This window comes from Pseudophryne corroboree, chromosome 4 (assembly GCF_028390025.1).
Source record: "Pseudophryne corroboree isolate aPseCor3 chromosome 4, aPseCor3.hap2, whole genome shotgun sequence".
NCBI lineage: Eukaryota > Metazoa > Chordata > Amphibia > Anura > Myobatrachidae > Pseudophryne > Pseudophryne corroboree.
In genome coordinates, this window is record NC_086447.1 from 386,036,100 (window position 1) to 386,048,415 (window position 12,316).

Consider the following 12,316-nt stretch of genomic DNA (forward strand, 5'->3'; position numbering starts at 1 on the left):
CTCTCTGCTGAATAATTGATACTAAAGTCTGGAGAGTGCTATCTGTTCCACTAGGTGGATAACCTTGTACTATATATATATATATATATATATATATATATATATATATACACACACACACACACACACAATATTTGGTAATGCTGTATGGTTAAGTTCCTGCCTATATTTTTTAGAAAGAAGGTACCTAACATGGAAAATAGGTGTACTGAACATGTATATCAACTAGCAAAGAGATTCTTAGGGGGGGGTATCAAATTGGGCGTGTTGGTTTCACCTGCAAAAAAACCTTGCGGACCTTGCAGACAATATTCAATTACTGCAGGTATGCATGCTCCGAATACCTGGGGTATCCAATTTAAAATGCACGTTTTATGTTTTGAAAATCCTGAAGTGCAAGATAAAATAAGTCTGATACCGGTGGTTTGTACAGCTCCCAGTCATTTGCCCTCCATTTTTTTTAATGAAGGAGGGGCTACTGGGAGTAGCACAAGGGGATGGGGGGATTGGGGGTCACACACATCTGACAGGGATTTTTCACGCACACTGCTTCTGCAGAAGACCAGATTCCAACGGGCAGGAGGAAGAAGACACCTCTTTGGAAGGTGAGTACTTGAGGACTAATTAACCACTTGCCTGGCATAGTCGCATCAGATGCGACCATGCCTGCAAGTGCTTTATCTGACCTGGTCGCACAGGATCGACCAGTCAGATAGACAGTGCTAGCAGTGGCAGGGAGGGGAAACTTCCCTCCGCTGCTGCTGTCAGAGGGCCTGGAAGGTCCCTCTGCCTCCCTGCACTCTCCCCTACTGATTGCCGTGCTGCTGATCTCTGCTGATTGGTCAGCACGGCAGGATCCCCCCCTGCAGCGGCTGCAGGCAATGGCAGCCGCTGGGGAGTGTAAATTAACACTCCCAAGCCACCCCCAGATCCCCCCTGTATACCTGGAGGCTGTCCCGGCTTTCAAAATGATAGCCGCGATAGTCGCAATGTTCCGATGGTCACGATGTTCCCGATTGATGTTTTGATGTTTGAAAGAAAAAAAATATTTTTGTGTTTTTGCAAATCATTTGGGATAGGGTTAAATTCATGTTCACTAATTCACTCATTAAAAAAAATTAAAATTTTGGAGCTGTTTTTGGCAAAATAAATCGTAAGTTAAGTGGTTAAACTCATTTGAAACATCCAAATGCTTAATTAGTCATTGGGCAGGGGGGTGCCACAGGGGTGGGGCAGGTACCAATAACTTTTCCTAAACATAACGATTTAAGGAAAATCAGACTTGCTCTGGGTGTATGAGAAAAGAGACCCTGTGATTTCTAGAGAAATTACTCATTTTCTATCCTTCAATTGAATAGAAAAAAACAACCAGCTGCAGAAAAAAATCCTGTGCTGCAGGGTTTTTCAAAATTGAGCACACAGTCGAGTTCAATATATGTATACTATCCTATGAGCTATGATTGCTTGAATTCTTCATGGTAAATTTGCTGAGGTTTTGAAAACTCCTGTAAATTGCTGGCAGATTGATGATCCAAACCACTGAATTTACTAATCAGTGATTTTGATAGGGTTTTGTCCATATGTTTCATGGCTGTTTTGTGGTGTTTTTTTCCTGGGGTTTTGACGAAACACCCCTAAAACAGCCATAAAACCCTGTATGTATCTAACAAAACAGAAGAAGAATCGCATAGCACTTACAATGGTGGCAATCTTTATGTATTCAATAAGGAGGCAGAAAAGTTGCTAATTATTTTATGGGGTAAATACAATTAATGTATTAGGGAAAATACTATTTTTTTTATTTTATTTCTATATATAATTGGTGCTCAAATCATAAAATAATAAATGTTGCCCACGTCATAGAAACACTAATTAACAGAGACTTTTCGTACAACATTGCCCCCAATAAAATAAAATTATGATTTCCGCACTAATATATTATTAAGAGTGTTTCCCCCATAGGAGAATTATCGATGTTACCTGCCTAAGATAAATGACACGTTTTGTGAAAAATATCAGACCTTTCCATATCACTTCTCCAAGTCTCTACTACTTAATTAATTGAATTGCAGCTTAGTGTTTTTTTTTTTTTGTTTTTTTTATTTTGTTTCTTTAAACTGGTAGTTTTATTTTCTTAACACAAAATTCCAATGATTTATTTATATAAAGCTGCGAATTTTGGTTTATTCATAGTTTTTTTAGACACAATTTTCAGTTTAAACTTTCAGATACAGTAGATTTCAAGTTACTGTACAAATTCAGAAACATGCTTAGAGTTTGCGTGTACCTAAAAAGTCAGAGTTACAAACCTGTTCACATCTTATTTCAGGTGTTGTGGTCTTTGGAATGCGGACATTGGATTCCCGAAGAACCATATGAGCTCTCAGACCATTTTCCTGGTGCTCCAGTAAGTCGTATATTTTTTTAAATGTTTTCTAAGAGAGTTGTTGTCATATTACTCTGTTATCCAAGTGATACTGTAGTTCATTTGCACCTTTTAGATTTTATGTTCGTGTCCACTTCATATTGACTACAACTGCTTGAGTACATCGCTTAAAGATGTGTCCTCATACATCAAGCCTCAATCCGCCATATGGCGCAACGGAGCACTCCAAGAGGTGTAGTGTGCCATCTTTTTCCTTAGATTTTACATCTTAATTTGCATTGCAGATGCAGTGAAATACCATTCAAAGTTTATTAAGAGACACCGGGCTGTGGTCTTAACCACACAGGAATTAGTTTTAAACACATACAGAGTCGCAGATGAAGCACAATGGAACTTTGCATGAGAAAAAAGCGCCATCGTAGCACTTTGTATATAGATTCAGACTCATTCGCACACAGATGTACAAATTTTGCACATCAAGTTGCTTAGTGCAATCTAGCAAAGTAGTTTTTTCCGCTTTTGAGTGGAAGACACTTGGCACATCGGTCGCCTGGGAGCTGACACGCAGTGGGGAGCTGTTTGGCACAACTGAAGCCACATAGTATGAGGACACATCTGTATGATGTGAGATTTACGCAACTTTGATGCTCCGCCACAGATAGTAAGTCATACTCTTCTGAATATTGTCTTTTTCGCGTCGTAGACTCACACAGACACAATGGAGGAAATTCAATTATTTGAAAAGTCAGTTGGGTGTCTGTTTTTTCCTGTCTATTAGATAGGAAAAACAGACACCCAACTGACTTTTCAAACAATTGAATACCCCCCAGTATTTGAAGTTTTCTTGCAAACGAATTGATATAAAGTCGCATATTATGTATCCTTGCATTTTACTATTTTTGCATTAGTGATGTCAATAATATGCATATTCTAAGAAAAAGCCTCTGTTAGTATGCTTGACACAGTGCCATGTGACTTGGTAGCGCCAAGCGTCTTTTGAGCGTTTTTTTCAGCGATAAGTAATGTAATAGAATGCACAAGCAGGTTCTGCTGATTAAAACAATATGCAACATGCCTATATTCTGTTTGCGACTGTATATGCATACAAAATGCTATGTTCCAGTGTTTTCATGGAAAACACTGTAATGTTTAATTTTGACTGCAGATAGAGCCGCAATTACACACAGAATATAGGCATGCTGCATATCATTTTAATGTGCGTCCTATTACATTGCTTTGCGTCTAAGCCGCATTTTCATGGAAAAACACACAAGACGACGCTCGGTGCTATTGAGTCCCGCCATGGCATGGCGCGACTTCAAGGGCTGTTTAGTTTGACTGCAGCAAGGATGTAAGAGGACACATCTGTATACTAACATTTCGATCAGGTATAATATCTGGAGCCTCTTATGGTTTACTGTGGTATTGAATTGATCCTCTGCACTGACCTAAATCTTTTAGAGCTTAAAATTTGATACTGTTGGCTGAAAAATAACGCAAAATAGACATAACTAAGAACAAAGCAGTACTGAACCAAGTAACCACTGCAGGATAACTAAGCGCTGGGCTGGTGCCCAGCATCCTCTACGGACTACGAGAAAAGGATTTACCGGTAGGTAATTAAAATCCTATTTTCTCTAATGTCCTAGAGGATGCTGGGGTCCACATTAGTACCATGGGGATGTACCAAAGCTCCCAGAACGGGAGGGAGAGCGCGGAGGCTCCTGCAGAACTGAACAATCAAACTTTAGGTCCTCAGAGGCCAAAGTATCAAACTTGTAGAACTTAGCAAACGTGTTCGACCCAGACCATGTAGCCGCTCGGCAAAGCTGTAAAGCCTAGACAACACGGGCAGCCACCCAGAAAGAACCCACCTTACGAGTAGAGTGGGCCATGACAGATTTTGGACACTGCAATCCTGCCGTAGAATACGCATGCTGGATAGTGAACCTGATCCAGCGAGAGATTGTCTGCTTAGAAGCAGGATACCCAAGTTTCTTGGGACCATACAGGACAAACAGAGAGTCCGATTTTCTGTGATGAGCAGTCCTTTTCACATAGTTTTCCAGAGCCCTTACAACATCCAAGGACTTTGATGACATTGCGGCGTCAGTAGCAACTGGCACCACAATAGGTTGGTTGATATGAAATGCCGACACAACCTTCGGAAGGAACTGCTGATGTGTCCGGAGCTCAGCTCTATCTTCATGGAAGATCAAGTAGGGGCTTTTACAAGACAAAGCCCCCAACTCCGGCACACATCTAGCAGAAGCTAAGGCCAACAAAGTGACAGCCTTCCACGTGAGAAACTTGACCTCAATCTCCTGTAGAGGCTTGAACCAATCCGATTGGAGGATCTGTAACACCACGTTAAGGTTCCAGGGTGCCGTAGGCGGCACAAAGGGAGGCTGGATATGCAGAACCCCTTTCAAGAAAGTCGGAACCTCAGGGAGGGAAGCCAGCTGTTTCTGGAAGAAGATGGATAAGGCCGAAATCTGGACCTTCAACGATCCCGACCTCAGGCCCATATCCACACCTGGATAAGCGAACGGCCCCTGCTGCAGCAGATCCTCCCGAAGAGGAAGAGGCCTCGGATCTTCCAACAGCAGATCCAGAACATCCGCGTACCAAGCCCTTCTTGGCCAGTCCAGAGCAATGAGGATTTCCTGAACTCTTGTTCTCCTTATGAGCTTTAGAATCTTTGGAATGAGTGGAAGTGGAGGAAACACGTACACCGACTGGTACACCCACGGAGATACCAGGGCGTCCACCACCCCTGCTTGCGGGTCTCTTGACCTGGAACAATACCTCCGAAGCTTCCTGTTGAGACGGGAGGCCATCATGTTTATTTGCGGTACACCCCAAAGATCTGTCACCTCCATGAACACAGTCATACTTCAAGAATCTCATTTCCTCCCAGTCTTCCAACCCCCGGCGCCTCTTTGCCACTCTCAACTCACTTTTATGCCCACCTTCACCTCATCTCCATTCCTCACTCACTGCTCTTGACTTTGCCACTTACTTCACATCCAAAATTGACTCCATACGTCAGGACATCACATCACACCAGACCATCAGTAACCAGCCTTCTCCCATCCCTTACCAACCCTCCCCGTCCCTCGCACCTACTCTGACATCTTTCTTCCGTGCATCTGGAGAGGAAGTCTTGGCCCTCATTCGTTCCTGTCACCTCACCACCTCCCCACTTGACCCTATCCCCACCCGCCTCCTCCGCTACCTCTCTCCTTCTGCTTGTTCCCATCTTTCCCACCTTCTCAATCTCTCCCTCTCATCAGGCACTGTCCCCTCTGCCTTCAAGCATGCACTCATCTCTCCTATTCTTAAAAAACCTACCCTTGATCCAAACACTCTCTCCAACTACCGACCCATCTCTCTCCTCCCTTTTGCCTCCAAACTCCTTGAGCGTATTGTCTACAACCGCCTTACTTCCTTTCTTTCCTCACACTCACTGCTTGACCCATTCCATTCTGGCTTCTGTCCTCTCCACTCCACTGAAACTGCCCTTACAAAAGTATGCAATGACCTCCGTGCTGCTAAATCTAAGGGACACTACTCTCTACTTATTCTACTTGATCTCTCTGCTGCTTTTGACACTGTGGACCATCCTCTCCTACTGCAAATCCTTCATTCCATTGGTCTGAGTGACACTGCCCTCTCTTGGCTGTATTCCTACCTTTCTGACCGTTCATTCTCTGTCTCCTCTCATGACTCCACCTCCCCCTCACTTCCAGTAACTGTAGGGGTACCCCAAGGTTCTGTCCTTGGTCCTCTTCTCTTCTCTCTCTATACATCCTCACTAGGTAAGCACATTAGTTCTTTTGGTTTCCAATATCATCTCTATGCTGATGACACCCAAATCTATCTTTCCTCTCCAGACCTCTCCCCTGCTCTCCTCACTCGTATCTCCTACTGTCTCTCTGCTACCTCTTCCTGGATGTACCAGCGCTTTCTTAAACTTAACATATCTAAGACCGAGCTGATCATCTTCCCTCCCTCCCACATAACCTCACCTCCTACAATCTCATTATATATTGATGGCACTACTATCTCCTCTACCCCCAAAGTGCGCTGTCTTGGAGTAATCCTTGACTCCTCCCTCTCCTTCAAACCACACATTCAGCACCTCTCACATACCTGCTGTTTGCATCTAAAAAATATTTCCAGAATCAGACCCTTTCTGACCCAGGATACTACGAAGACTCTTATCCACTCACTGGTCATTTCCAGACTGGACTACTGTAATCTCGTCCTGACTGGCATTCCTGACAAATACCTCTCTCCACTCCAATCTATCCTCAGTGCTGCTGCCCGGCTCATCTTCCTCACCAAACGCACTACGTCCACCTCTCCTCTCTTACTAGACCTTCACTGGCTCCCCTTCTCTTTCAGAATCCATTTCAAGCTCTCGCACTCGCTTACAAAGCCCTCACCCACTCCTCTCCCATCTACATCTCTGACCTTATCTCCCTTTACACTCCCAACCGTCCTCTTCGCTCTGCTAATGCACGCCGACTCTCCTGCCTACGGATTACTTCCTCCCACTCCTACCTCCAAGATTTTTCACGTGCTGCACCACTTCTCTGGCATTCCCTACCTCTCCCCCTCAGACTCTCCACCTCTACAAAACTTCAAATGGTCTCTCTCAAGACCCACTTCTTCACCAAAACCAGCCAAATCTCATCCTAACACTCTATTCCACGCTGTCTATGTACCCCATCTGTGTCACCCCTGTCTGTCTACCCCTCCCCTTTAGAATGTAAGCTCTCACTAGCAGGGCCCTCTTCCCTCATGTGCTTATCCTTTCTTACTTTAATAATCTTCAACTGCACCAAATCCAGCAGTCTTCTGCCACCTGATACTTATTCCAGTGCCATCTGCTGATGTAACTATGTTTATTTACCCTGTACTTGTCCTATACTGTCATCAACTGTAAGTTGCTGTTTTCCTGTTTGATTATTTGTTTATGTACTCTGTAATTGGGCGCTGCGGAACCCTTGTGATGCCATATAAATAAAGGATAATAATAATAATAAAATAATAATACCTCCGGATGGAAGCCCCACTCTCCTGTCTGCTTAGAAAGTCTGCTTCCCAGTTGTCCACTCCCGGAATGAAAATTACTGACAGTGCCACCACATGCTTTTCTGCCCAGAGGATAATTCTTGTTACCTCTGACATTGCAGCTCTGCTCTTCGTTCCGCCCTGTCGGTTTATGTAGGCTACCGTCGTCACATTGTCCGACTGTACTTGAATGGCCCGATCTCGTAGAAGGTGTACCGCTTGGAGAAGACCATTGTACATGGCTCTTAGTTCCAGAATGTTTGTTGGAAGACTGGATTCCAGATTTGACCACCTTCCTTGGAAGGTTTCCCCTTGAGTGACTGTGCCCCATCCCCGGAGACTTGAATCCGTGGTTAGTAAGATCCAGTCCTGAATCCCAAACCTACGGCCCTCCAGAAGGTGAGGCATTTGTAGCCACCAGAGGAGTGAAATCCTTGCTTTCGGTGACAGACGTATCCCCAGGTGCATATGTAGATGAGAACCCGACCACTTTTCTAGGAGATCCAGCTGGAAGGATCGTGCATGAAATCATCTGAACTGTAGAGTCTCGTAAGAGGCAACCATCTTCCCCAGAAGGCGAATGCAGTGAAGAATCGATACCAGGGCTGGCTTCAGGACATCCTGGACCATTGCTTGTATCACCAATGCTTTCTCCAGAAACACCCTTTGCACTTCCGTGTCGAGGATCATCCCCAGGAAAGACAATCTCCTTGTCGGCTCCAAATGTGACTTTGGAAGGTTCAGGATCCAACCATGGTCCCTGAGCAGATGAGTCGTGAGAGCAATGGACTGCAACAGCTTCTCCCTGGACGATGCCTTTATCAGCAGATCGTCCAGATATGGAATTATGTTCACTCCCCATCTGTGGAGGAGAACCATCATCTCTGCCATCACCTTGGTGTACATCACCCGTGGAGAGACTGAATGGCAGTGCCTGAAACTGATAATGACTGTCTAACAGTGCAAATCTGAGATAAGCCTGGTGCGGCGGCCAAATCGGAATGTGGAGGTACGCATCCTTGATATCCGGGGATACCAGAAACTCCCCCTCCTCCAGACCTGAAACTCCATTTTGAACTTGAACTCCCTTAGATAAGGGTTTAGTGATTTCAAGTTCAAAATCGGTCTGACTGAACCATCCGGTTTTGGTACCACGAAAAGGTTTGAATAGTAACCCATGTTTTGCATATGAGGTGGAACTGGAACAATGACATCCGACTTTTCCAATTTTTGGAAGGCTTCCTGTAGGATAGCCCTGTCTGTCAGCAAAGCTGGTAAGCCTGATTTGAAGAACCATTGAGGTGGGGTTTCTTGAAACTCCAGTCTGTACCCCTGGGACACAGTATCCTGTACCCAGGGATCCAGGGCGGACGACACCCAGACGTGGCTGAAACGTCTGAGTCCGTCCTCTAGGCTGTGTGGTCCACCATCATGCTGAGGATTTTGAGGTACCAGAAGCAGGCTTCCGGTCCTGGGAACCTGCAGGTGCAGGCTTTTTGGATTTTGCCCGCCCACCACTAAAGGTGGTAGGAGGCTTGGACTTTTTTGTCTTAGCAGTCCGAAAAGACTGCGATGCAGAGGAAGAAAAGGGTTTCTTTGCAGAAGGCGTAGCTGAGGGAAGAAAAGGTGACTTACCCGTGGTTGACGTGGAAATCCACGCATCCAACACTTCCCCAAAGAGAGCTTGACCTGTGTAGGGTAGCTTCTCCACACTTCTCCTGGATTCTGTGTCTGTAGACCATTGGCGCAGCCAGAGTCCCCTGTGAGCCTAGACAGACATGGAAGATATCCTTGCATTCAGCGTACCCAGGTCCTTCATGGACTCCACCATGAATCCCGCAGAATCCTGTATTTTACTTAAAAACAGTTCAATGTCACTTCTATCCATTGTATCTAAGTCCTCTAGTAACGTGCCTGACCACTTTACTATAGCTTTAGAAATCCATGCACAGGCAATAGTAGGCCTTAAGGCCACCCCTGAAGCAGCGTATATGGATTTGAGTGTATTATCAATCTTAAGATCGGCCGGTTCTTTTAACGTGGTAGAACCAGGGACAGGTAAAATCACCTTTTTTGACAGTCTGGAGACAGATGCGTCAACTAACAGTGGGTTCTCCCATCTTTTTCTATCCTCAGGGAAAGGAAAAGCAACCAGAACCCTCTTGGGAATCTGGAATTTTTTCTCCAGGGTTTCCCAGGATTTTTTAAATAAAGCGTTTAATTCTTTAGACGCAGGGAAGGTTAGCGAGGCTTTCTTATTGTCTGTGAAGTAAGCCTCAACCTGCTCAGGCTTTGTGTCAGTAATGTTTAACATATCTCTAATGGCCTCAATCATGAGCTGCACCCCCTTTGCCAGGGATGCCGCCCCCCTCAGCACATCCCCATCACTGTCTGCCGTGTCAGAGTCGGTATCCGTGTCATCTTGCATAATCTGGGCAAGTGCATGTTTCTGTGGGTAAATGCTAGAGGTTTTTGAAGGAATAAGAACAGAACCTGACCAAACTGCCATAGAATTCTTTAAAACCTGAGTTTCAGTCTCAGTGTGAGCTACCCTAGTAGAGATCTGAGAGATCATTCCCTTAATAGCGGTCAGCCATTCTGGCTCAGCAATAGGGATCTGAGACAAGATATTACATTCCTGTGTACATGGAATGGATTCCTCTGGAGAAGAAATGTCCTCTGCAGCATAAGACACAGAGTACCTGGACATGGCTATGTGAAAAAGTATACAGCCACACACACAGGAAAATGTCAGACACAGTTTCCCCACCAAGTACCTTCAGAGAAACACAGAGCTTAGAGCCAGCACACACACACAGCGCTTCACTAGGTAGTTATAACAAAAATACCTGGCTCTGACTGTGTACCTTAATAGTAAGAGGACTTATCCTGTGCTCCACAATGTAGTCACAATTCAAACAATCCCAGAGCTTTTTATATAAACTCATGCGTGTGACATAGAAATGTGAAGAAAAGATGCGCATATAGTAAAGCACAATTTTAATATGATTCAAATAACAATATAAATTACTAAAAACATTAAACCGGAGTTTCTAATTCATATTTTGGCAGTGACAGTATAACTTTAAATATATTTAAGGTTATATTGTCACTGCCAAAATATGAATTAGAAACTCCCGGTTTAATGTTGACATATGTCACCGGAAGTGACGTTACGTTACTCTTGGGCACATGGGTACATGTGTAGATGAAAAAGGCATGGTTCTGATGAATTTGCATGGACCTTCCCTAATATTCCCCTCCCTCCCATTATGTGTCATCCGTTCCAAGCATTACTTTCTCAGTGTAATCCCATGTAGTGTGCCTAAAATGGCTACTTTACCTGGATCCTTTGTGGCTAGGATAAATAATCTTGTAACTGATGACCCTAAATGGCTTTTTATCTCCATGGTCTCTCTTTCATGTAGAGCTAAAAAAAAATTATTACTGTATGTCCATAGTTTCTGTAATGTATTATGTTCATACTACCTGTTAAGCACCTTGAGTTCTATTGGAGAAAGAGCGCTATATAAATATAATGATTATTATTGTTGCCTTATTGTTGATTTTCACCATTTTCTATATTTGTCACATTCTGTTATGGAGTAATGGTAAGAAGGGGGCACTGTGACGTTTACCATAATTAGTTACTCTGTATCGAATGCATTGAGAATTTGTACAGATACTGTACCTTTTCACCAAATACCTAGGATCTTTGGTTATGTTAGAGATGCTTCCCAGAATGTGGATATTTTAGGGCAGGTCCAATGTACAGATGTGTTCACTTACATCTTTGCTATTTTGCTCAATTTGACACAACATGCAAAACACGTCTAAGCTGTTTTTCACGAGTAGCGAGTGGATGGATTTTAACATTTTTGTTTGCCATAATAGAATATTTGTATATTGAGGAGTGAGAGCATCTGTCTAGTATTGTTAGGAAACTGAATTGCAGTATTTTGTAAGCTATTGGGAACCATGTACCACCTATGATTTATTTTGTATGAGTTCTCTGTAATGGGTGTTGATATACTGTAGATGACCTTTCTCTAGCATCCATAAGGGATATTGGGGGAAACTAGTATGATGGGGTATAGACAGGGTCCAAAGGAGCCAGTGCACTTTAAATTTTCTTCACTGGGTGTGTTGTCTTCTCCCCTGTATGCCCCCTCCCACATGCAGTTTAGAAAAAAGTGCACATCTCTGCAGTTTTCTTCAATTTCATTTAAATCTTTTATTTTTTTTGGGGGGTATGCTGTCTGGGCAACAGCATACCTGCACCGTGGGAGTTAGGGAGGGACAGACGGTCACCGGCCTTGCGCGGTGCAGAGCCGCTTCCCCGCTGCAGGACCACCGTCCTGAGGGGCTGTTAGTTCAGCGGGGCACTGCACCTTGGCTGTCGCAGCCGCAGCACACTCCTAACGCTGCCTGAAGGTGACTTTCGATGGTGAGTACACACCGGGGGCCCCTCTAGAGGGGTCCCCGGTTCAAAGTGCGGCTGATCACGGGCGCTATGTCGGTCCCACTAGGATCCTCCGTGACTACACTGGCACAAACATGCTTAACCAAGCACTTATGTGAGGTTTTAAGCTTAGGGGAGACTTTGCCAGTATAAATATTGTTTATAGCTCCGGCACCATTGGAGGAGGCGGACCTTCTTCATAGCAAGACCAGCAGCGTTTTGGCACCTTCCTCTGCTTACAGAAGCCATTAGCAGCACACATTCAGTGCTTCCTGCCTCACAGACACGCTGAAAACTGGTACAGGGTGTAGCTAAAGGGGGAGAGCCGCTGTTGTATGCTATTCTGATCCTATTCAGGACTGCATTTATTAGTGTTTTTGTGATAC

At 44.3% G+C, this 12,316-nt stretch overlaps 1 protein-coding gene across 3 annotated transcripts in view; it reads left to right on the forward strand.

The window, feature by feature from the left end:
• MCPH1 (microcephalin 1) overlaps positions 1 to 12,316 on the forward strand; it is a 774,602-nt gene that overhangs the window by 429,958 nt on the left and 332,328 nt on the right. For all 3 annotated transcript variants that reach the window (XR_010175987.1, XM_063916680.1, XM_063916679.1), the window contains exon 12: positions 2,330 to 2,407. Coding sequence is in view for 2 of the 3 variants with exons in the window: in XM_063916680.1 (XP_063772750.1) it covers positions 2,330 to 2,407 (78 nt within the window). In the remaining variant the exon portion in view is untranslated. The remainder of the gene's footprint in view (positions 1 to 2,329; positions 2,408 to 12,316) is intronic.